General features: G+C 40.5%; 1 protein-coding gene across 1 annotated transcript in view; it reads left to right on the top strand.

Annotated features, from left to right (window-relative positions):
• Positions 1 to 7,045: 7,045 nt before the first annotated feature.
• The window catches only part of LOC118664119 (caspase-1-like), a 35,693-nt gene continuing 15,809 nt past the window's right edge, over positions 7,046 to 26,929 (top strand). Inside the window, exons 1-9 of the mRNA XM_036323979.1 lie at positions 7,046 to 7,189; positions 7,788 to 8,054; positions 12,248 to 12,310; positions 14,353 to 14,468; positions 15,138 to 15,311; positions 15,719 to 15,953; positions 16,360 to 16,503; positions 18,718 to 18,827; positions 19,525 to 19,621. Coding sequence (XP_036179872.1) covers positions 7,183 to 7,189; positions 7,788 to 8,054; positions 12,248 to 12,310; positions 14,353 to 14,468; positions 15,138 to 15,311; positions 15,719 to 15,953; positions 16,360 to 16,503; positions 18,718 to 18,827; positions 19,525 to 19,621 — 1,213 coding nt within the window. The 5' untranslated portion in view covers positions 7,046 to 7,182. The remainder of the gene's footprint in view (positions 7,190 to 7,787; positions 8,055 to 12,247; positions 12,311 to 14,352; positions 14,469 to 15,137; positions 15,312 to 15,718; positions 15,954 to 16,359; positions 16,504 to 18,717; positions 18,828 to 19,524; positions 19,622 to 26,929) is intronic.

Below are 26,929 nucleotides of genomic sequence, written 5' to 3'. Positions count from 1 at the left end.
CAATCCCTCCCAGTGATGTAACAAAAGCAATCAAGGCTCAACTACAACTGAACAGTGTGCACAGCCTACATATGGTGCACCTGGAACATTCAGTCCAAGTGTCAAGGGAGACTGTGTCACTGGTCCCTACAGAACACCTTCTGCATAAGGTCACTCTACCCAGACAGGGATAATCAGAAGCTCTAGCTGATACATAGAAACAAACACATGAAAACAGCCAGAATGAGGAGAGGAAGGAACAGGACCCATGTGACAGACCAGGAGAAATCTTCAGAATAAAAACCAAAACACCCACACACAAAAATTTAATAAAGTAGAGCTAAGCAAACTATCAGATATAGAGTTCAAAACAATGGATTAAGCATGGCCAGTGTTCCTCAGTGGTTATAGCATCAACACACACACCAAAAGGTGGTGGGTTTGATTCCCAGTCAAGGCCAAGTACTGGGTTGCATGTTAAATACCCCCTGGTTGGGGTATGTGTCAGAGGCAACCAATTTTGTTGATGTTTCTCACTGTTTCTCCCCCTTCCTTCCTCCCTTCCAGGAAAAATCCATGGAAAAAATGTTCTCAGATGAGGATTAAAAAATATATATACAAAACAAAACAAACAAACAAAAAACAATGGTTATTAGGATTCTCAGGAACATTATTAAGAATTTTAACAGCATAAAAAAAGAAACATGGAAACCTTAAAAAAGAACCAGTCAGAAATAAAGAATACAATAACTGAAATAAAGAATGCATTATTAGGAATCAACAGTAGAGTTGATGAAGCAGATCAAATCAATAAGTTTGAATATAAGAAAACAAAAAACAGTCAGAACAGGAAAAAAAAGAATCCCCCCAAAATTAAGGTAGTATAAGGAGCCTCTGGGACAACTTCAAGTGTACCAACTTTCACATCGTGGGATTGTTGGAAGGAGATGAGAGCAAGAATTTGAAAACCTCATTGAAAAAAAAATGATGATAGAAAACTTCCCTAACCCTGTGAAGGAAACGGACATACAAGTCTAGGAAACACAGAAAGAAGATGAACACAAAGATGCCCACACCAAGGCACATCATAATTAAAATGAAAAAGGTTAAAGACAAAGGGAGAATCTTAAAAGAAGCAAGAGAAGAGCAGTTAGTTTATTACAAGCTCCCATAAGACTGTCAGCTGATTTATCAACAGAAACTTTGCAGGCCAGATTGGATTGGCAAGAAATATTCAAAGTGATGTAAAACAAGGATCTACAGCCAAGATTATTCTATCCAGCAAAGCTATCATTTAGAATCAAAACAGATAAAAACCTTCCCCAATAAGAAAAGCTGAAGTTCATCACCACCAAACCAATACTACAAGAAATATTAAAGGGTCTTCTTAAAGAAGAATAAAAAATCAAATAAAAAATATAAATAATAAAATGGCAATAAATACATATTTATCAGTTATTTAATTTTTTAAAATATGCTTTTATTGATTTTAGAGAGAGAGGTAGGGTGAGAAAGAAACATCAATGATGAGAGAGAAGCAATGATTGGCTGCCTTCTGCATGCCCCCTAATGGGGAGTAAGCCTGCAACCTGAGCATATTCCCTGACTGGGAATCAAACCATTGGCCTCTTGGTTCATGGGTTGACACTCAACCTTGAGCAACATTGGCCAGCTATCAACAATTACTTTAGATACAAATGGACTAAATGTTCCAATTATATATACACTGAGTGGTCTGATTATTATGACCACTCCATCAGTACAATGAAGTGAATTAGTTATGCAAATAATAATAATAATAAAACCTTGAGAGTATTTGCTTAGGAAGTTTTCAATATTCAGTATTTTTGAAAGTGTCAATGAAGTACTGATGGGGTGGTCATAATAATCTGGCTACTCAGTCATTATATATAGTGACTGAATGGATAACCAAACAAAACCCTTACATATGCTATCTACACAAGACTTACTTTAGATTGAAAGACACACACAAATTTAAAGTAAAGGGATGTAAAAAGATAGTTGATAAAAATGGAAACTAAAAACAAACAAACAAAACAAAACAAAAAAACTGAGCAGGCAATGCTTATACCAGACACAAAAGACTTTAAAACAATAGCTAAACAAAGAAGGACCCAGCAACTCCACTTCTGTGTACTTACCTGAAGAAACCCAAAACACTAAAAAAAAAAACCCCAAACCAAAACAAAACAAAAAAACAAACAAAAAACATAAACATATACATCCATATGTTGCTGAAGCATTATTTACAGTAGCCAACATACTGAAGCATACTGTTTCTGGATACTAAGTGTCCAAAACAGATGAATGGGTCAAGAGGAAGTGGTGCATATATATATACAATGGTATGTACTTCAGCTACAAAAAAAAAAAAAAAAAAAAAAGAAAAAAATCTTTCCATTTGTGACATCATAGATGAACCTGGAGTGTATTATGCTAAGTGAAATAAGTCAGACAAAGAAAGGCAAATTCCAAATATTTTTACATATGTGGAATCTAAAAACAAAATAAGCAAACAAGCAGAACAGACTCAGATACCTGTTACTTATTGATGGTTGCTAGATGGTAGGGGGGTTAGAGGGATAATTAAAAATAGTTAAAGGGATTTAGAAGTACAAGTTGGTATCTACAGAGTGGTCACTGGGATGTAAAGTACAGCAGAGGGAATATATAGTCAATAGTATTGTAATAACTATATATGGTGTCTGTTGGTACTAGATTTATCAGGGTGATCACATTCCAAGTTATATAAACTGCTAATCATGAGGATACACACCTGAAACCTGTAATATTATATCTGAACTATAATTTAAAAAGAAAAATAATTCCTCCTGAACCACATATCCTCTGCTTCTTACAGGAAATTCAGCTCCATTATAATATACTAGAGGCCCAGTGCATGAAATTAGTTTACTGGGGGAGGGTGTGTCCCTCAGCCCAGCCTGCACCCTCTCCAATCTGAGACCCCTTGGGTGATGTGTGACTGCCAGTTTAGGCCCGATCCCACAGGACCTAAACCAGCAGTCAGACATCCCTCTCACAATCCAGGACTGCTGGCTCCTAACCACTTGCCTACCACCCTGCCTGATTGACCCTAACTACTTCTGCCTGCCAGCCTGATCGCCCCCTAACCACTCCCCTGCCGGCCTGATCACCCCTAACTGCCCTCCCCTGCCAGCCTGATCACCCCCTAACTGCTCCCCTCTGCCAGCCTGATTACTCCCAACTGCCTCTGCCTCGGCGCCTGCCACAGTGGCTTTGTCTGGAAGGACGTCGGGAAGATGTCCGGTCTAATTAGCATATTACCCTTTTATTAGTATAGATAGGGCCATCTCATGTATGGGTCTGTTATTAACCAAAGCATCATTATGTGGCACATGACTATATTAAACAAGGAGGAGAGCACATTTCTCACCCAAGTTCTTTAATCTGTGATTTCCAAGTTTCTGAACCAACATTTTTTTAATCTGGTCTTCTTATCCATAAAATGGAATCAACATTTATTTAACCAGTTTAACTTGCACAGTTTTCATGACAGGCCATGAAATAAAACATTTAAACAATTTACAAGCGCTTTACAAAGTATATTTTGACAATCTTAGCTTCTGAAATATGGCTCATGACTAGTATAGATAGGAAGCACTGTGACATAGTCCACCATATTATTCCATCCTAGAAAGTAAGAACAATTATGAATCCCCCTTACACACACACACACACACATACACACACACACACACACACACACACACACACATCAGACCACGTAAGCACAGAGATGTTAAATAAATTGTCCAAGGTCTGTAGGTAAATTATCCCAGGGCTATTGGATCTCAAAGTCCATGCTAATAAACTGTACAAAAGAGGTTTTAGCAGTCCATCACCTTAATCACTTAACCACTCCCCCCCCCAAAAGAGGTTTTAGACAAAGGAAAAATAAAATAACATGTGATGGTTAGTTTTCTAAGATGTATGAATCACAATGTCCTAACAGCCCTAAAATAATAAAAAAGAATAAGAGATAAATACACTGAGAATGTAAGTGGCTTTCTAAGGGTGAAAATGGCACAACTAGAACACAGGCACAGGGGTCTTCTGCTTTCTATGTAGGAGCTTTTCATTTCACCTACTGTTATTCAAAGCAATATTGTTGAACAGCTGTCACAGGCAAGTCTGACATGAGGATTTTTAAATCAGTATACTTCCTTTAAAACATGACTTATAATTGGACTGTTCCATTAATTTATTTTATGATGATTTTATTTATGTAACAGTCAATGTGACACTATTTCTACATACATAGCTGAGTTGACATATTTATCATTTCTAAAATTTATTTCCACTCTGTCCATCCAACTATAGGTAATTCCATTTTAGTCACTAAGTTTCAACTGAATTGTTGAGAATAGTATATATTCCTAAAACAAGACAGATAATCCTTTCTAATCCAGTGTATCAGTACAACCAGTAATTTCAGTTTTTGCAAGTTAATATTATGTGGTATAATTTACATAACATAAAATGTACTCCTTTTAAGGATATAATCTGATTATTCTTTATAAATGTCTGATGTAGAATAACACTATCAAGATGCAGAACAATTCCATCACGCCAAAATGTTCCTTCATGCCCTTTGCACTCATTTTTCTCTCCACCGCCTCTTCAGGAAAACAGTGGCCTGCTTTCTATGTAAACACATTAGTTTTTCCTATTCTAGAACTGCATATAATTGGAATCATAGAATATGTATTCTATTGTATATGGCTTATTTCACTCATAATAAAAGCATAATGTTTTCATCAAGGTTGTTACATGTATCACTAATTTGCTCCTTTTTTTATTGCTGAGTAGTATCCCAGTGTATGTATTTAGCACAATTTGATTGTACATGCATGAACTTAAAATAGATATTTAGAATGTTTCCATTTTTTTTAGCATCTAATTTTTGAGGACACAGTGGGCCCTTGCTATGTAATGACTCTCTACTTAGCTTCCCAGGATCAAAACTTATGGTTCTACATCCCAGGCATACTGCCTGGCCATCCTTTCTGTGGCTGAAGTGCTACCTCAGCATGTTTCAACTCATCGGTGTAAGGCCCTGGCTTGTAGGGAAACCCTCATGTGAAATCCTTAAGGCATTTCAGAAATAAATGAATAGATATAAATGTATACGGGAAGAGATATACATGCAATTTCTGCTTTCTTCCTTATAACAAGCTTCCCTGTGCCAAGGGTCACAAGATTGTGCTGCATACTGGATTGGGTAAGAAGCAAAGTAAAAATAAAAACACACTGAGAAAAGTCTTAGATTAAAATCTATACAGTGGATTTTATTCTAATGAAAAAATAAATTTAAGAAGTAGCCTACATCACAACAAGGAACTGGTGGTCCATGTGTTAGAATGTAAGTTTGCTTTTAATAGTAAAACAGTAGTATTACAGCTAATAATATTTAATTTAGATACTTCCTGCATGTATGCATGCTCACACACACACTGCATGTTTTACTAACTCTGTGTTAATATTCTCTTAAGAAACCAAGGTAATATTCCCATCAGTATTTTTAGTAAATAAGTTGATAACTTTGAAAGACTAATAGGCATTTTGTTATTAGTCTATCTTCCATCAACCATATCTATGAAATAAATTGGTTATGTTGAGTTTATTTTGGGACGAGCAATTAAACACGTGCTTACAAAGAGCAGTGACTCTTTAGGCCTTCCTGAGCTCCTCTGTCTTCAGTTTTAACATCCTCCATATTTCATCTATCGCTTTCTTAATTAATTTCTCCTTAGCACTTACCACACTCTCACACTATCCCAGTCACATATTGGTTTCACCTTTCTCTTCTCGCCTTGAATGTGAAGCCATGAGGCAAGGGACCATTGGCTGTGTTGACTGAACGCCTGGAGCCTAGAGCGGTGTCTAACACGGAGTAGGCCACCCAGATATATATGCTAAGTGACTGAATGAATGAATGAGATGGAGGAGGATTCTCACAAGAGAGAAATTGAACTAGATAACCTGCAAATAACTAACCTTGGCGATTTAATTTAGAAATATTTAAATTAAAACAATATTAATAACAAATAATACAATTGTGTGCTCACGATGTGCTATGCAATTTCCATATTTTCATTGACGTAATGTTCAAAGGTGTGTAGGTATGTACTACTAATTAATTTATTTTACCAATAGAGAAACCAAAAGCGTAGGGAAGTTTAATACCTTGTCGAAGAAAGGGAGGTTAAAATGCTATCAGACATTCTGAGTCCAGAGTCTGAGCCATTAGTCTCTACAGTAACCCACAAAACCAAATAACCTGAAAAGAAAGTGTTAGATAAGAAAATATTTGATTCTGGTGAAAAATGTTTTCACTCCTAATAGCAGAGCTGCTTCTCAGAAACACATAGTTCCTAGGACATAGCAGATCTGCAGGACAGGGACACGGATCACAATGGTTCAACTTCTCCAAATTCTATAGATTGGATGTATGTGTCCCTCCAATACTCAGATGTTGAAAACCGAAGGCCCACGGTGACAGTATTAGGAGTTGAGGACTTTAGCAGTTGAACTGATCATGAGGGCAAAAGCTTCATGAATGGGATTCACACCCTTGAAACAGAGATTCCAAAGCGCTAGCTCACCCTTTCTGCCAGGTGAGGTCATGGTGGGAAGTCAGCAGTCTGCAACCCTGAAAAGGGCCCTCACCACAAGCCAACCATGCTGGCACCTGGTTTTGCGCTTCCAGATGCAGAACTGTGAGAAATAAAGTCCTCTTGTGGATAAGCCACCCAGTCTGTGGCATTTTGTTACAGTGGCGTGAATGGACTAAGACACCAAAGGATGCGTTGCTTTCCTGATCACACTCCCTAATGAATGAGAGATTCATTAGTGTGCGAGTTGAAGTGAATGCATACTTTCTCTTCACTTTCTTACCCTCTGGACTGCACTCCCTTCCTACCCCAGCCTCATCCAGTGCTGGTGAAGGAAATTTTCCAAGGATATACACCCAGAGACACTCTGAAGGTAAGCAATAAGATTATTACTTCGGAGAAAAATAAAGATATGCATATGAATGAGCAGTTGGTATTTCCTAATAAGTGTACACGCCCTGCTGAAAAGGAAGGTGGAACATGCTTTCAGTTTCAAATTGCACTCCAAGGCTAGGAGAGAAAAGCCATGGCCGGTGAGTTTTGGGGGTTTTTTGTTCTGTTTTGTTTGTTTGTTTGTTACTTTTTAAAAGGGAAAAAATTTTGAAAGTGGCTGGCTTTTGGGGAAGCCATAATTAGGTTTTGTGAATGTTTAGGTGAACAGAACTGAGGGAGAGGGAAGAAAGAGGAGAGAGGAGAAAGGGAAGTAGAGAAGGGGCCCCAAAGACTCTCAGTTTTCAGAAAGGCAAAGTGAGGGCCGGAAAGGAACTGGGTTTTCCTGGTATTACCCTATCATTTTGCAATCTTAACTGAATTATCTGCCAAAGGGTGCAGGATCCACATGAGATGGGTACCAGCAGCTGCTGTCCCCAAGGGAAATAGGCTATCACTGTTTCCTTCTTTTATTATGCAGAGTTGAATAAACAGGAGGCACTGATAGTAAATCTCAGACTTCAGGCTCTCAGTGAGCACCCTGGGTGGCACTGAGGGGAGGGTGAGGGAAGTGGGTAGCTCAGGATGACTGAACTCCATGGGGAAGGTCATTTTATGGATTAAATGTAAAGGAGGCTGTTGCTGACTTGAGAGGAAAATGAGGCTGTTTAGTGACTTGAGGGATCCTTGTGCTTCAAACAGACAAAGTCCTGAAGGAGAAGAGGATGGTTTTTGTCCAATCAGTGACCTCGGGCACAATAAATGGCTTGTTGGATGACCTATTAGAGAAAAGAGTGCTGAACCAGGAGGAGATGGAGAAAGTAAGACGTGAAAATGCCACAGATATGGATAAGGCCCGAGCTTTGATTGACTCAGTCACTCGGAAAGGGGCCAAGGCAAGCCAAGCATGTATCGATCACATCTGTGAAATCGACTCCCACCTTGCAGACAAGATGGGGTTGCCCTCAGGTAAGGTCTACAGCTTGGACCAAAGTCCACTCAGGCCCCGTGTCTTTGCACCCACATAGGATTTCTTCATTGGTCATGATAGTGTGCTGACAGCTTCTTTACATCTGTCTTCAGGGCCCAATTTCTAAGTCAGTGGCACTATTGTATATCCCCTGTCTCGTTACACTTTATTCTTATTCCTTTAGCCTCAGAATCCTTCTAATAATTAAAACTCACTTCCCATCCTGTGTATATGGTAGCTCAGTTGTTGAAGTTTATGAGAACAGTCTGACAAACTTCATACCACATTCTCTAGTCCTCCTGGCAAGGTACTTTATGTATTTGTTTGTTTAGTTACTTAGTTAGTTAGTCAGCTAGTTACTTAAGTCTAGGAATTTCTAGTAACTTATATAGTTATCTGACATGAAGATTTAAAGTCTGTCATTGAATAGTTTTATAATTTCTCTCCAAAAGTTTGCTCTCCAGGAGGAATAAAATATTTCAATGATGGTGAGGCACTCAGAGAATAAACTCAATCCTGACAGAAAAGCTAGGATTTTAAATGTGGACTCTTTCATTTAATTGCCCTCTTGCATTTTCTTTGAGTGATATTGTCCACTAGCATGGAACTAGGCTGTAGACTAGGGGTCCTCAAACTTCTTAAACAAGGGGCCAGTTCACTGTCCCTCAGACCATTGGAGGGCCGGACTATAGTTTAAAAAAAAACAAACAAAAAAAACTATGAACAAATTCCTATGCACACTGCATATATCTTATTTTGAAGTAAAAAAACGAAACAGGAACAAATACAATATTTGTATTTGCATGTGGCCTGCGGGCCATAGTTTGAGGATCCCTGCTGTAGACCATTGTGTAAGGCCCAACCTCTACCTCACATGCTCCTGAGGCCCTGATACAAGACAGACAGGCATCTGACCTGCCCCTTCTATCTATAGTACCTACGGCTCCCACACAGTTAAGATGGGAGCTCTGGCGGACTCTCAGCCCCTGGTCTCTTTTATGCTTCCCAAATGCAATCAGAGGGAAAAGTTGTTTTTTGAAAGCAAGACCTCTTTTTCTCCAGGACTAGGGAAAGCCTATGCCTGGCTTACTGACATAGCAAAGCTCATCTCTCAGTAACTTCCTGTTTCTCTTTTAATACCTTTTTTTTTTTCATTTAACACTCCCCCAAATGAAAGACAATCAATACTAACAGTAGGGTTCAGAATAATTGCATAGTAGCCAAAGTTTCTTCTTCTTTGTCCCAGTTTCTTCTTCTTCCTTTCAGTTCATAGTCCTTGAGTCCTAGAGGCACTTGGACAAACCACTCTAATAAAGCCAACACCTGCAGTCGCCTGGCTGCTTGCCAGCTGCTGCCTCCTCAGTCAGGCTGTCATGCCTTTGTCTCTCTCTCATCTACTTGGCAATTGTTTTCTGTGCCACAGAATATGGTAATTCGATGACTTAGTTGAATGACTCTAATGGCAGAGATCTTTCTAAAAAAAAGTTCTTGACATGTACACTCCTGCCACCACAAGTTTTCCTCCAGAAAACGTTCTTGAACTTATTGATGGTTAAGTTAGCCCAGCAGTCTGGATGGGAAGGACAGGATGAGCTGCAGTCTGTCACCTTGGGCTCAGCATTTTGAGGGAAAGCCTATGGTTCCCCTCATGCAGAGCAGGGAAGTGGACCATATTTTGTCTATGGAAATCTTGTCTTCAATAGTAACTATGGGATGAAAACTCAGTGTATTTCACATGTGTTAGCACATGCCAATTCTTAGAATTTCTGGATTAAACTTCCAAGGTGTGTATTGTTATACTAGAGGCCCGGTGTATGGATTCATGCACTGGTGGGGTCCCTTGGCCTGGCTTGAGGGGATCAGACCAAAACTGGCTCTCTGACATCTCCCAAGGAGTCCTGGATTGCAAGAGGGCTCAAGCCTGGCCGAGAGACCCAACCAGTGCCAAAATCTGTGCACTGGGCCTCTAATATGCATATAAGATCTTTGGTTAATCTCTTCCCACCCTCTCCACTTCCCCCTTGCCTCTGGGATTCATCAGTCTGTTCCATGTTTTCATGCTTGTGGTTTCTGCTCCTGCATTTAGCATCATAGCTACCAGTTAAACAGCTGGTAGGCTAGTCACTTAGGCTTTTATATATGTACTAGAGGCCCAGTGCACAAAAATTTGTGCACTCGGGGGGGCGGGGGGTCCCTCAGCGCAGCCTGTACCCTCTCGCAGTGTGGGACCCCTCGGGAGATAACGACCTGCTGGCTTAGACCTGCTCACGGGTGGCAGAGGGCAGGCCCAATCCCTAGGTGCAGCCCCTGGTCGGGCTCAGAGCAGAGCCGATTGGGGAGTTGGGGCACCGCCCCATCATGCACAGAGCAGGGCGGATTGGGAGGTTGTGATGCCACCCTCAGTCACGCTCAGGGTAGGGTCGATTGGGGGGTTGGGGCATCGTCCCCTGTGACACTCAAGGCAGGGTCGATGGGAGGTTGTGGTGCCACCCCCTGTCACGCACAGAGCAGGGCCCATCAGGGGGGTTGGGGCTCTGTACCCTGTCACGCACAGAGCAGGGCCAATGAGGGGGTGGGGCACCACCCTCTATCACCCACCGAGCAGGGCCGATCAGGGGGTTGGGGCACCGCCACTCTCACACTCAGGGCAGGGCTGATGGGGAGGTTATGGCTCTACCCCGTCACACACAGAGCAGGGCCAGTGGGGTGGCGGGGTTGGGGAGCTCCCCCCTATCAGGCACAGAGCAGGGCTGCTCAGGGGGTTGGGGCCCCGCCCCCTGTCACACACAGAGCCGCAGGGCGATCAGGGGGTTTGGGCGCTGCCCCCTGTCATGCTGATCCCGGTGCCAGGAGGCATATTACCCTTTTACTATATAGGGTAGAGGCCTGGTGCATGGGTGGGGCTGGCTGGTTTGCCCTGAAGGGTGTCCTGGATCAGGGTGGGGGTCCCCACTGGGGTGCCTGGCCAGTCTGGGTGAGGGGCTGAGGGCTGTTTTCAGGCTGGGACTGAAGCTCCCAACTGCTCCTTTTTTTCTTTCTTTTTTTTTTTTTTTTTTATTCTGGGCCAGCTTTACCTTGAGGCTTGGCTCCAGCTCTTAGGTTTCTGGCCTTTGCTTACAGTGTTGCGAATCTGCTGGCTGAAGTCTGGCGGTATTTGTTAAAATGTTTCAAACTGCCCGCTCAGAGGTCTGCAGCCGCAGGCGGGGAACGTTGGTTTCCTCCATCACTGAGGCAAGCAAGCCTCATGTTAGTTTCAAGCTGCCTGGCTGCCGGCCGCCATCTTGGCTGACAGTTAATTTGCATATCTCACTGATTAGCCAATGAAAAGGGTAGTGGTCGTACGCCAATTACCATGTTTCTCTTTTATTAGTGTAGATAGATTGAGATCCTTATAAAAACTTTAAGAACCTTAAATGTAATTCCTGTCCTTGAAATTGACAAGCATAATGAATCCTGACCTCAGAGGATGCATTAATAGGCTTGAGTGGTTTTATGCAACCAAATAGTGGAACAGGCTTTTCAGTGTTTGTTTGTTTTTTCCTCAGAGCATGCCACTGAGTAGGGCAAGTGCAGATTACAGAGACTGTGGCCAGGCCCCCGTCACGTGCATAAATCCGTAGTGCCCTTTGTGGGCTGGCAGAGTGGTTCAGTTAACCAGAGCCCAGATTTGTGTTTATACCCTAGCTCTACCACTTTCCTGACCTATGGCACTTAGAAAAGTAACTTAACACTGGTTGATGGTGGAGAAGGGAGTCACCTCGTCATCATTTTCTGCTGCGATAAATCGTGGCAGTGTAATTGTCCAAGTTTTTTCTTGGTTTTCTCTAAAATCCAAGTCACCTCTGTGTTACACAGCTTCACTTTGCATATACCTGTTATGCAGTAGTGGTCACCTCAGGAGCCACCTTGAAGCACGCATATTAAGAGCACTCTTGCTTCTATCGATGATGGAATCTCAGTGCCACTTTCATCATAGAAAGCAGAAATCAAGGGATTCACTTGCAGGCACTCTTCTGTTCTGCCTCAAATGTTAATGTCCAGGAATAAATGTGGAGAGGCTTTTGTTTCTCAGTGCTGAGTGTTGTTCCAGGTAGACAGCTATTTGAACAGATCAAAGCTTGTGGACATTGTTTTCAATAGGGAGTTTCCCACAGAGATAAGCGACTAATTTATGGCCCTTATCTTTCCTCAGGTGCACAATCAAAAACTGATCATAATACACAAGACTCCCAAGCAGAGATTCTTCCCTTCCCAGGTAATGGCATGTTCAAAGCAAGAACATTTTGAACCCCATCTTCCTTGACATTAACTGCAGATTTAAGGGATAAACACGGGGTGAGGAGGCAATGGGCAATTCTCCTGGATTGATCCTATGCCTTTTGCTCTTTTCAATCTATTCTGCTTTAGCAGAGGTCATTCCTGCAGTTTCGCTACCATGTTTATACCAACAAATTCTGAATATGTTTCTCAAATTCTGACTGCCCACTTGAACGCCAAACTTGACCCCTTTCTCTCTACATATCCAGAGCTAAACTTGCCATCTGCCTTCCTTCACATCTTTGTTCCCCTCCAGTTTTCTCTCTCTTTGTTATGTTGCCATCATTACCAAGTTATTCAAACCAGAAACCTGCAATTCAATTTTTAGCTCTTTCTTCTTCCTCAGCTCTATCATTCAGTGTCTGAGATTTATTGATTCCTCTCTCAAATCCAGATCTGTGCAGCCACTCTCTTTGTATTACTATAGTTCAGAGCTCCTATTCCCACAGTTCCCTAAGATTATCCTGCCATAATCTCACTATATTTTTCTTGTATTTTAAAAAATAAATTCATCATTGTCCCGCACTGGACTTTAAGCTTTATGAGTCCAGCCTCTTATTTACTAAATAATCAGTGTTTTATTTGTCCTGGGACAGTATTTTACTCACAGTTCTTGAAGTATTTCAGCTGAAAGTGACTATTTTCTCTAAATTTTGGAAGATATTTAGAGGCCACAGATGCAAATATTTCACCAAATTATAAATTACTGTAGTAAATCTATTAGGGGTGTTTATCCCATGAATTTTTTCTTATATATTTCATGGGATGGAGACACTCACTATATAACCAAATGCTCATTCCTTTACTAGGAAAAATGAGCTCTAATGTAATTCAAATATTTCTCTTTAATATTTGCCATTATTCCTCAGATTCCTGTATGAAGAAATAGGATATTTCTTCCACCTAATAATGATTTCTATAGTTTTCTTCAATAAATTAATTCCAATTATTTTTTACTTTACCCACAGTAAACACATTTCAGCCTGCCTTGCTTTGCCTAATTAAATGTATGATAATGTCTTCAAATTTTCCTTCAAAATTGCATATAACTTTCTTGTTTGAATAGTTAGTTTTTGATAGATCTTCCAAATAGTGAAGAAATATATTTATTTTGAAAAAGACATTATGTTACTTCTTTAGCAAGTACATCACACTGTTGGATGGTGTTGAATTTGTAATAAAATAAACCTAAAGGCTTTATTCACACAAATTACCATTAAAACTCTTCCTCATATATTGGTGTAATCAATGTTTAGTGCTATAAATCCATCTAGTATGCATCTTGATTTTAGCATTTATCATTCTATTTCATAGTCATTCTAGTTAATATATTCAGTATTCCTCCCCCTCCTCCCCATATATACACATATTAGAGAGATCCTGGAGAACAGAACAAAAGCCCTTCCTCCCTCCCTTCCTTCCTTCCTTCCTTCATTCCTTCCTTCCTTCCTTCCTTCCTTCCTTCCTTCCTTCCTTCCTTTCTCCCTCCCTCCCTCCCTCCCTTCCTCCTTTCTTCCTTTTCATCTCTAATGCATCTTAAGTAAATAAAAAATAAACATATATTTTAAAAACATTGAAATAGAGTGATTAAGCTCTATCTCAATTATATTTTATTATCAATGTTAAATCATTTGAAATAAATTTATGTCCTAAATAGTTTCTCTAACGTGTTGGTTGGTTTTTGAGAGTTATATCATGCATGGTCTTGAATAAATTCCCTTTTTATTCTTCTAATCTAAAATGTTTATAAAAATGCCGATCCTCAGAGGTAAAGGCTGATTCTTGTATCGCATCCATAGAAACCTCCCCTGGTGTGGAATGTATTCCCATAGCAGTGACTCACTCAGCAGAGTTGGCCAGGGTTTTTCTTTTGAGGATTCACTTTCTCCTCTGTGGCTTCATATGCAGCTCAGGCTGTGAGGAGCACCTGGCGGGACACTCAGGGGTGCCATTATTCATAATGTTTCTTGTCTGTTGCAGCTCCCCAGGCAGTGCAAGACAACCCAGCTAAGCTTGCATTCCCAGGACCAGGAGGGAGCCTCAAGCTTTGCCCCCCAGACATAGCCCAAAAGATATGGAATGAAAAGTCAGCAGAGGTGCTGTGCTCAGAAAACAGGATCCGGGTGAAAGAAACACGGGAAACTCTTTGAAAGGGCAGTGGAGCTTTCTTAGAGCCAATTTCCTAAAGCAGTTCTAGAAAATCATCCTGCTGCTTCCCTTATATAAAGGGTTCCTGTCTCATAGAGTCCCAGGTTTAGGTATTGAGTTCTAAGTTTGATACAGCTCCCTGAATAAATACTTATAATAACAACAAAGGCATCCATTGGATGCTTACTATGAATCAGATACTGTTCTAAGCAAGTTGCAGAGTTGAGAAAACATATTTGAATAACACCTTGAACCCTAAAAATAGCCCATGTTATAGATCAGGAAATTGTGCATTGGATGATAAAATATGTTGGCAAAAACAATAAGCTGAGGAGTCAGTTTTAAAATTCTGTCATTCTTGCATCAAAGCCTGTTCTTCTTTCAAATCTTAACTCAAAAAAAAAGAAAAAAAAAATTAAGTCCTTACCAGTTGTTATCTGGGCATTTGTAAGTTCTATTTTAACTCCTATAGTAAGATTAATTTGCCTTTCCTGTAACTATGGTTCATGAAATTTGTTTTCTGGGTAGAACTAGAGTGGTAGAAACAGTCTTATATCCTCAAGATGAATATTTAATTAAAGGGAACAGGACCATAATGCAATTTGCATTTCCGACAGATTTACCCAATAATGGGAAAGTTTACTCGGACACGTCTTGCCCTCATTATCTGCAACACAGAGTTTGACAAGCTTCCCAGGAGAGCTGGAGCTGATGCTGATATCAGAGGTATGAAGATGCTGCTAGAAGATCTGGGATACACTGTGGATGTTAAAGAAGATCTCACTGCTTCGGTAAGGTCTTCCAGAATGTAGGGACAATGATCACACCCTTCATTTTACTAAAAAGCTTTTGGTTGTAGCACCAGAAACTTAATTTCTTGACAATATAAAAGTTAAATTTGCCCTTGGAGGGTGCTTCTCATCCCTCCTAACAAAGAATCTTTTAGCAAAAGTCTACTGAAATTTTTATTTGGAAACTGTTCTGTAAACAATAATGCCCTTTCCTCTCTACTAGAAATTCCCAAATGGCATCCTATAACTCTATGTCATCTTTCTTTAAATTAAAACTTAAATTATCTTTTGTACCCCATTGATTTTTGTATTACCCAGGAATTCCTTAAGTGCCTTTTTATTGAATTCCCCAGGCGCTCTGATAACGGATCTCCTAGTCCAAAATTAATGGCATGATCTCTTTCCAGGACATGAAGGCAGAGCTGAGGGCCTTCGCTGCCCGCAAGGAGCACAAGACCTCTGACAGCACGTTCCTGGTGTTCATGTCTCACGGTATTCGAGAAGGCATTTGTGGGAAGAAACACTCTAAGGAAGCCTCCGATGTATTAGACATCGACACCATCTTTCAAAGTTTGAACACTTATAACTGTCCAAGTTTGAAGGACAAGCCCAAAGTGATCATTATCCAGGCCTGCCGTGGCGGTGAGTGCTGATGTCTGTTAGAACACAAGATATGCCAGTGTTGACCTCATCATTTCCATCCATGCTTTGTGCCTGCTCCTTACTGTCAAAGAACACCTACTGTCACCAAACAAACTGTAGCTTCTGTGAGTTGTATGAATGGTTAGTAGATATTTATTCTATTTTCAACTAAAGAGATACCACTTTTAGTCTCAAGACTTTGATGTTTCAGTGTCATTAGAATTCATTTAGGGTTCATAGAAATGAAGGTTGTTAAGAAGATAGTTCCTGGGATGTACGTGTGTACACGTACATGAATGAAAGACAGCCACAAATAAATTAGCAAATATGGTTGGACAGAGGCTTAAGGGCGAAAATGAATCTTTTGGCTGTTGGTAGTAACAAGATGTCAAATCTTACTTTCTAGAGAACGAAGGGGTGGTGTGGTTAAAAGATTCAGCAAAAGGTTCTGAAAACGACTTCTCATTGGCTCCAGAAGATTTTGAATATGATGCCATTAAGAAAGCCCATATAGAGAAGGATTTTATTGCTTTCTGCTCTTCAACGCCAGGTAATGAGTGCCTGTATAGAACACCTTTGTGGGCATTGCCAATACAGAAACACGCACGCACACACACACACACACACACACACACACACACACACTCTGTAGAGAATGGATATCTGTTGCACTTTCTATGACACTTCTGAAGAACAACTAAAGCAGTCCTCCTAGTTTAAATCTCCAATTATCCTTACCCACAGAGATCACATATATTTTCACTAAATTAGTAATTAGTAAACTCCCATGATGCAAACATAGTTTCCTGGAACTGCTTGGGATTCTTTGAGAAATATCTATACTGGAAGTAAATTAAAAGCTGACTCCACTTAGGGAAGGTTTACAAAGTTGGGATCAGTCAGCAGTTCAGTTTGCCTAGACATCAGCATGTATTTACAGAAAAGTAGTTTTTATAGGGGCAGAGAGAGAGATAAAAAAAAGCAGAAGAGGCAAATTGAACCTCTAAGGTAAATTGTTTTCAACTAGAAGTATAGAGTGGATGAAAAAGAAAAAAACCATAATGATTTCTAAATCTAGGCTATGGATTAAGAATACTGCCAATTATAATCTGTCCCTGCCATTTAGTATTTTGTAAAATAGTCTTAGTTATTTAGCCTCTCTGGGCTTTATTTGAATTCCTCACTGATTATATATATATAATATATTATATATATACATATATTATATATTATATATATAGTATATATACATATATATACTATATATATATAATATATATATATATATTAATATAATGTTTTGAAATTTCTTGAAATTCACATTTTGTGTGTGTGTGTGTGTGTGTTGACCATGTCTTAATGTAGAAATCCATCATTTTTTCCCCAAAAATCAAAACAGTAATGCTAGGCAAAAAGTCCCACACACTTATAGCTTGAGTGTATTTAGCAGATTTTAGTATTAGGCATAAATTTTCTTTAAAACCCTTTATTCCAGCCTTCCAAAAAGATTTACCTCTGGCTATACAGTCTTTTGTAGACCTCCTGGCTTCTCAAAATCTGTCTTGCTGAGTTCTTTCTCCTTTTCTTTTACTTTCCTCACCCCTCCATTGCAGTTGACACTTATAAACTTCAATTCTGTTATCGTCAGTTAGTTATCTTCCACTAGTAAACGTAGCTTCACTTTCTCTGGTGTTAATTGCAAGCACATTGTGGTGCTCTCCTGAACACATGGGGCGATTTACTCCCTTAATTTCACAAAGAACGTGTGGAGATTTCTGCCTCCATCCTCTCTCCCATCCCCTTCTTTTAATAGGAACCAGCTTCATAAAACACCATAAAATTAAATAGAATTTTAACCTATTACTATTACATGTTTTATTATCAATATTATTGGCTAAAAGGTTTTGTTAAAGCTTGTGTCCATGGTTATATACAGAGCTATACCACTTTTCTCTTATATATTTATTTTTAAAATTTTAAAATGGCTCAGTGATTTCTATGTGTCCACTATTCATATAATTAATATCATTCTTCAATATTTCTCTTTCATAAGGCTGTTTTGTCCTCCAGTACAATACGATATTTCTCTCTTACTCTTTTTTAGGTTTGTACTTCTATTATATTGGTAGCATTCTCATATTCAGTTAACCGTTTCTTTGCACAAATACCTTATGATCAATAGTATTCGATTTTAATTAAATTATTTACAAGGTCGACATTTGAAATGTTATTAATATAATTACCCTGTATGGACTGGGTATAACACATCCTATATTCTCTTAGACACTTATAATACATTATCTCTAATCTTTCAATACATTTTTGTGGCAGAAAATTTTACCCTCCCTACCCTTTATAGTCAAGGCCATTGCATTTCAGAGTGTATAAATAACTTAAATTAGAGTCAGTAAACAAATACTCTTGGGATCCACACTCAGGTATGTCTTCGCTAAGGCCCAATCACTTCCCTCTACCTCATTCTGCCCTCCCCTCCGTATCTACTAGATTTATAGATCCGTGAACCCTAAGATAATACCAACCTAACATCTGCCCCATCTATGGCATCCTTCACATGGCATTAACAATTGTCAAGTATCAGTAAAAATACATTACACATTGGATAAATCACTACATGATGGCAAACAGTGTATAGAAAGCAGCATGAACTCAACAGGCTTCCTCAGCTGGAGGGGAAATCCTAGCATTCCATCTTTTTGGCCAGACAAGAACTTTGCATGAGATTTGGAATGTGCTTTATTCACAGATAATGTTTCCTGGAGGCATCCCAAACAGGGCTCTCTTTTTATTATGAAACTTATCAAAAATTTGCAAGAATATGCCTGGTCCTGTGACATGGAGGAAATTTTCCGAAAGGTAAGGCTCTAGATCAGTGGTTCTCAACCTTCCTAATGCCGCGACCCTTTAATACAGTTCCTCATGTTGTGGTGACCCCCAATTTCATTGTTACAAATTGAACATAATTATAGCATAGTGATTAATCACAAAAACAATATGTAATTATATATGTGTTTTTCCGATGGTCTTAGGCGACCCCTGTGAAAGGGTCGTTCTACCCCCAAAGGGTCGCGACCCACAGGTTGAGAACCGCTGCTCTAGATGTTTCTCATACTCTATTTTCCTGGGTACTTGACTATTCTAGATGGAAACCTAGGGAGCAATTCTGGACAGGCCTATCTCTCAGAAATGCCCTTCTTTCCAAATGATCTTTGAGTTTTTTTGCTGAGTCAGCAAACCTGAAAGGCAGATCCCATCTGCTATGATCTAGAAATCAACACCCAGAAAATAATAATTTATATTAACTCCCCCTGAACCCTAAGGAGACAAACAAGTGGACTCCGATTTCCCCTGTGTCCATAGCAATTAGATCCAGCAACAGATTTAAACAGTCCAGTCATCCCATGCTTAGATATGTATATTACTATGATTCTTACAGATGCACAACCTTTTTGCTTTTATGACTTATTTTGCTATACTTTCTCTAATTTTTCCAGCTTAAGTGAAGTTTCCGCTGTTCAAGAAAACAAAAATACAGATTCTCTTTTCAATTTAGGTTCGGTTTTCATTTGAGTCACCTGATGGTAAGGCACAGATGCCCACCACCGAAAGAGTGACTTTGACAAGATGTTTCTACCTCTTCCCAGGACATTAATATAAGTAAGTTGTATAAGTGTCAATGGGAAGATGTGTGTGGGGGGGTGGGCGGGGGTGCAGGTGGGTGAGGTTGGGGAAGAAGGCCTCAACTTCATCCTTATCAAGAGCTCAAGGCCTCGTGTAGTAAATGGGAGGAACTAAAAAGATGCTTTCTGCTGGTTCAGTGCAGAGCATGCTGCTCTTCTCTCAAAGTTCAGCAGTCAGATGCCCCTCTCTCGGGGTCAGCTGATATAGACTGAGATGTGGCATTAAGATGATGAAAGTGTGGTTTTAGATGGCCCCTCCTTTCACGCAGTGGGGCAATATGTAGACATAGCATGGTCTCTTCCTTCTGTCCCCGTAAGTGGAGTGATCTTTTAACTTGCATTTCTTTTAGCAGGACACTTTTTTAAATATTTGTGTGTGTGTGTGTGTGTGTGTGTGTGTGTGTGTGTGTGTTTTCTTGTAGGTAACCAGGAGTCCTGTCATCCTGTTCCCGCTTTTGGAATCATGTCTGCAGGAAACAGACATTTCTTTCAACATTCTAATAAATCTGAAATTTAAAAAAATGAAAACTTGTTATGGTGTTTTTCTACTCTGAGAAGATAAGCAGTGGGATTTGGAGCTTTTAATGGATCCGGAGTCCTTAGGCTTGATCCATGATCAATAAACAGCTTAATAGCACCATGCTTTCTTTCTAGACACCATTTTCTGGGCTTTCAGTTTTAGGGATACAGATGCCAATCACAGTAGCTACCTGACTTCAGAGAACCTGCTGCTCGCAGGAGGGATGCAGAGTACGATAAGTGATGCATCCAAAATCCTAATTTACCACTCCCAGAAATTACATGTTTCTGTCCTTTCCTAAGGTCTTTTAGGGCTGCAAAGTAATTTTGACTCAACTCCAGGCAGCTCACAGTTTACAGTGCTATTGGGAACAGAACCCAACAAACACAAAACAATTAGCTGACAATACATGATACCCTATGTGTTGCATACAAAGTAACATCCTTGTGTGGTGCATTGGTAATGAGTTTGGGGTAAAATCCTCCAGTCAGCAATGCTAGACTTGGGAAGGACTGAAAAGACTACCTTTCACATGCAATTTGAGCCCTTCCTAACCCTAATCCATTAGGAGCAGAGGTGAATTTCTGACCTTTTGAAGACCTTATAAGTTGAATATCACAGTCTTTTTTCCCCCACCAACTAATCTTCTGTACATATCTTCTTTTTACTGCCATGCATTTGTTCTACTACAGCCTGAGACTGCTTCTCTGAGGACTCGTTGTTCAGAGAATATAAAAAAAAAATGGTAGTGAGAAGTCACTTTTAGCGAAAATTAAACATGAAGGCATGTTTAGGCAGTTACAGGAAAGCATGAGGAGAGTGGAGATGCAGATTCCTTCAGAACTTAATCCATAAAATCTCAAAAGCACAGGGAGACAGGGAGGGGATACCAGCACAGTCAAAACAGAAAACAGAAGCTATTTTGGATACTTCTTATCTGGAAATAAAAGGAGACCTGTTAGTTTTAACTCCTTCATGAGTTTTCAGTGAGCAGAGGAGAAATACTGAGGGGTCAGAAAAAGGACAGAGAGAAAGAGGTGTGGGGGCACCGAAGTGAGAGAAGGAAAAGGGAAAAAAACAGTCAGAGGTGCCAGCCAATAGGAAAATGTTTCATCATTTACATTTCTTTTCCTTTTTACCCTAAAGGAAGGAAGTTTTCTTCCCAAGGGATTTTCCCCGACTGACTGGTGAACTCAGAAGTTCTAAGCAGCAGTTGCCCAATGTCTGGTTAGTTGCCCCCGCCCCCTGCAATGAGGAAGTGCCGGAAAGTTTCATTTTCAAGCCTGTGACTGGCTTCGCAGCAGCAGGAAGGGGCTGAGGCTGTGGTTACCTATGGCTGGTGAGTAGGGGTCTTTTCTGACTAAAGGTCAGGGACTTTATTTATTGCTGCTGATGAACAGAAATAACAAAAGGGAAACAAGAACCTGTGGTTTGCAAGCTGAATTCTTCCTCTTATCGGGTCTGTGTTACTTGACTCATCCACGGGACATTGCCTTAGAAAGGCAGAAAAAAAAAAGGTTTCCAGGTCTTTTAGACCCAGGAAAAGTTAATTCCTTTCTTTCAGCTCTTGGTAATGAAGGGGAGGGAGAAGACAAATGGAGGAAGTTATTGTTGTGTGAGACAACTCTTGAAGAGTCTAAATGCCCTCTGAAATCTTCTGGCCTCCAGCTGTTTCCAAATTAGTCATCTGGGTGACAAACGCTCGCCCAGGATCCCACCTGTGGTTGGCAAACTGGGCTGGGGAGCCACATGCGGCTCTTTGGCCCCTTGAGTGTGGCTCTGCCTAAGCCTTAGGAGTACCCTGATTAAGTTCATAACAATGTACCTACCTATATAGTTTAAGTTTAAAAAATTTGGCTCTCAAAAGAAATTTCAATCTTTGTACTGTTAATATTTGTCTCTGTTGACTAATGAGTTTGCTGACCTAGTAGGTGAACTTTGAATTCCCGCCCCCTTTGCCTTCTCCTGGATTGAATTAGGCACTTGGTCTTTTGAGATGACTCTCTCTTCCCCTTTCTCTCTAGCCCTGGTGCTAAGGACACGAGTGTAGTTTTTCCTAGAGCGCTATCACAGTTTTTTAATGGATTGGATCTTCCTCTCCAGGTTTTAACCCTCCATTCCACCCTGTTGCTTATACACAGAAGCTGAAAAAGCACGAGGTTAGCTATGTATGCAGCTAGTAGTCAAACACATCATATCACTTTTTTGTTTCATTTTCCTCATTTAAAAGGAAGGGGTTCAATGAGGTCATCAGTTTCTAAACTTTATAACAAATCTGAATAATCTCTAGTCATTTTTAAAAGTTCAGGTTATCCTGCCCCTGAATGTCTCCATCTTAAATAGGCATTCCTAGCCTTATAAAGATCTGCAGATAACGCTTATATAGCTGGTCTGGCACAGGTTTATTTGCAGATTAGAATCATTAGGAAAAGTAATTAGTTATCTTAAAGTTCTCACATTCTAGGTATCTCTACATGTAATATTCTTACTCAGAACTACAGTGTCTCCCAGGTGTTTTTTAAAAAATGTCTGAACATTTCAGACAGGTCTTTCTACCTGTTAAAATATGTTTATCCATTTTTTCATTAATCTCTCTAAAATATGAATTTAATTTCACAAACAAATTTTATATTTACTATATTTACCTTCCTTTTTTATATATATTACTAGAGGCCCTGTGCACAAAAATTTGTGCACTCGGGTAGGAGAGGGGTCCCTCAGCCCGGCCTGTGCCCTCTCGCAGTCTGGGACACCTCCGGAGATAAGGACCTGATGGCTTAGGCCTGCTCCCGGGTGGCAGAGGGCAGGCCCAATTCCTAGGTGCAGCCCCTGGTCGGGCTCAGAGCAGGGCTCAATTGGGGAGTTGGGGCGCCGCCCCCTGTCATGCACAGAGCAGGGCGATCAGGAGGTTGTGATGCCACCCTCAGTCAAGCTCAGGGTAGGGCCGATTGGGGGGTTGGGGAGCTCCCCCCTGTCACACACAGAGCAGGGCCGATCAGGGGGTTGGGGCGCCGCACCCTGTCACACACAGAGCCGCAGGGCGATCAGGGGGTTGGGGAGCTCCCCCCTGTCACGAACAGAGCAGGGTGGATAGGGAGGTTGTGGCTCCGCCCCCTGTCACACACAGAGCCGCAGGGCGATCAGGGGGTTTGGTCGCTGCCCCTTGTCACACTGATTCCGGTGCTGGGAGGTATATTACCCTTTTACTATATAGTATAGAAGCCTGGTGCACGGGTTGGGGCAGGCTTTTTTGCACTGAAGGGTGTCCTAGATCAGGGTGGGGGTCCCGCTTGGGTGCCTGGCCAGCCTGGGTGAGGGGATGATGGCTGTTTGCATCTGGTCACACCCCCTTCAGGGTGGGGGTCCCGCTTGGGTGCCTGGCCAGCCTGGGTGAGGGGATGATGGTTGTTTGCATCTGCTCACACCCCCTTTAGGGTGGGGGTCCCCACTGGGGTGCCTGGCCAGTCTAGGTGAGGGGCTGAGGGCTGTTTTCAGGCTGGCTGGTGACTGAAGCTCCCAACTTGTCCTTTTTTCCTTTTTTTTAAATTCTGGTCCAGCTTTAGCTCTGAGGCTCGGCTCCAGCTATGAGACCTCTGCTGCTGAAAGCAGGTTTCTGGCCTTTGTTTACCTTCTGTATTTGAAACAATGTTGCGGTCCTGCTGGCTGAAGCCCGGGGGTTTTGTTTAGCTTCTATATTTGTTACAATGTTGCTTAGAGTGCAGCTGAGAGGCCGGCAAGGCAGGCAGGGAAGCTTGGCTTTCTCTGTGACTGAAGCAAGCAAGCCTCCCTGTTCGCGTCAGCTGCCTGGCTGCCGGCCGCCATCTTGGCTGGCAGGTAATTTGCATATTGCCCTGATTAGCCAATGGGAAGGGTAGCGGTCATACGCCAATTACCATGTTTCTCTTTTATTAGATAGGATGCTCTTCATGGTATAATCTCTCCAGGGCAGTGGTTCTCAACCTGTGGGTCGCGACCCCTCTGAGGGTCGAATGACCCTTTCACAGGGGTAGCCTAAGACCATCGGAAAACATATATATAATTACATATTGTTTTGTGATTAATCACTATGCTTTAATTATGTTCAATTTGTAACAATGAAAATACATCCTCCATATCAGATATTTACATTATGATTCATAACAGTAGCAAAATTACAGTCATGAAGTAGCAACGAAAATAATTTTATGGTTGGGGGTCACCACAACATGAAGAACTGTATTAAAGGGTCAAGGCATCAGGAAGGTTGAGAACCACTGCTCCAGGGTTTATGACTCATCTCATGACATTTTACTTAAGTTCCTATACTACAAGGATTGATTGTTTTCTTCAGGAAGCCTTTGGCTGGAGAGTAGTGAGTGAAGCTCACACTCATGGCTGCGTCTTTGGCCAGGCAGGATGGCCTCACTGATTCCTATTTTGGAATCAGGGAATCATTAGATAATAGATGTGACAAATGGAAAGGCAAGAGACAAAAACAAATGGCCCAATAAGTATAAACAACCAAATTTGGTTAGCCATTATTATACAATTAACAAGCACAAGGGAAAAATTGCTAGCCTAGTGAGAAACAAGGCATCTGGAGCTTATACCTCTGACACTCTGTCTAGTTTGGGAGCCTCAGGTAGGATTTCCTGAAGGCAATTACATCTCATCTGAGATATAAAGAATAAGGGAGCAGTGGGGAAACAGGAAAAAATGTGAGGTTGGGAGACTGCCCACATAGAGCTTCCTAAGTAAGCGTCTTCTAGAAACAAGGTAATGAGCAAAGTGGATAAGTGATAGAGACTGAGGATGGATGAATGAGAAGACCTACATTAGATTAAGCTCGGAGGTTTCATGATTAAATCTAGATTTTAGCACCCTAACTCTGCTTCAATGTGGAAAACAGATTAGAAGGATCCAAAAGTAGATTTACAAAGCTCCTGGAGTAATTAGGAAAAGGAAGGATGTTGGCCTGAAATGGAATAATGTGTAATTAAAAATGAGAGAAATGGGCAGATTCTGTAAATATTTAGCAGAGAAAATCAATACAATTTGACATGGAAGGAAAATAAGTTATTCAGAAAACAGGAGAGATTCACTATCAACATATGTGGTGAACTTGGTGTTTAGATATCATTTACTAGTAAAGGGAACAGAACAGAAAATGAGTTTAATAACTTTGTGGTATATTGAGAGGAGGTAGATATATGAGTCTCAATTTTAGTATCCACATCTGGGCTGAATCCATAAATTCGGGAGTCATGTATAATGAAGCCATGAGAATGTAGAGATGATGGGAAGAGTACCTAAGACCAAACTCTGGCTGTATTGTTTATCAAATTTCTCCCCATGCCATTCATTCAGTCGACTCTATACCACCTTCTTGAGTGCGCAGATGCTAGTGAATGAAACTGAAGCCCAGAACTCAGGCAGATTAAATCTTCCACACACTAACTTGTATGCTGTTTGCAATTCTTCAAACTCTCTGTTCTAACATCAGTATACTATATTGTATAATGCCGGGGGTCTTAATCCAGCATCTAGAAGGGCTCAGGAATCTGGAGAAGGGCTGTGGCATAAATTAATCACGAGTCCAGAGATGAAACATAATTTTGGAAGGCATTTGGGGGGCCAGGGAAGACGTAGCTGAAGGAACTAAGTTCTCCTTGTCTCAGGACCCCTTTCCTTTTATTGGCACAAATTCTCCTAAGGCGAGGTAGATATACACATCAAAGGGTAGGGCTACTATACAGAATCTATTGTCCCATTGGAGGAATTGCTTTCAGCTGTTCGGGTGTTTGGCCAGTAGGAGGCAATAACATGTAGATTGAAATGCCCTCAGCTGTCTGCAGCAAGCAATCACTGATGCATCTTTTTCAGGGTTGGGGAAATGCCCTCAGCCATTTCCAGATGATTCAGCCCTGCTGACATGCTGGAATTGGCTTCTGGCAATAGTATCTCCTTGTTTTCATTACCTTTTCTAAGAAGACTTTGTGGTCTCACCTGCAGAAATTTACCAAGTCTTCTTTGAGTCCCTGAAACACTTCGCATTATTTTAAGTAATTCTTCACCAAGTATCATGTAATGTAGTTTGATGATTTAAGAGTTGGGGGGGGGTGCTTTGAACCCCTGAGTTTGATTCCCTTCTCTCCACTAACTATACCCACTGTGCACTACACATACAATTTGGGTCAATTACTTAACCAATTTCTCTGTGTCTGCTTTCTTTTTTTATGTAATAGAATTATTAATATTCAGGTTAGATGGAGTTTTGGTAGAGTTTAAATGAGAAGATTCATGCATAGCACTTGGCACCAGTGGGGGATTGATAAATATGAATTATTATTACTGAAGCTGTGCTGTAAAAATAGAATGTGAATCCCAATTTGTGTGATTTGGGGCAAATGATCTTGAAATAGAGAAAAATAACGGCTATCTCATTAGATTATTGTGAAGATATGGCATATTAATGTTTGTATTTAGTACAGAGACATGTAAATAATAATAATAATAATGTTTTACATTGCTTTATATGTGTTTATTTTTCAATAAATTTAAGTGGGCAAGAGATGTTAGCTAGAATTAAACTAATTGATATGAGGTAACATTTAATTTATTTGTAATTTCCATGTTTCTTTCTCATAATCACTACTAAATAAACATTTATTGAAATAATTCAAGATGACATGGAAAATGAGGCTAGTGTTTCTGGGCTCAAGTTCTTGTTCAATATCCTGCCACATTTTCTTTAGAAAGTGTCATTTTGTGTCAAGGTT

The sequence above is a fragment of the Myotis myotis genome, unplaced genomic scaffold (genome assembly GCF_014108235.1).
Source record: "Myotis myotis isolate mMyoMyo1 unplaced genomic scaffold, mMyoMyo1.p scaffold_m19_p_10, whole genome shotgun sequence".
Classification (NCBI taxonomy): Eukaryota; Metazoa; Chordata; class Mammalia; order Chiroptera; family Vespertilionidae; genus Myotis; species Myotis myotis.
Note: the sequence above shows the minus strand (reverse complement) of the source record. Positions and strands in the feature narration are given on the sequence as shown.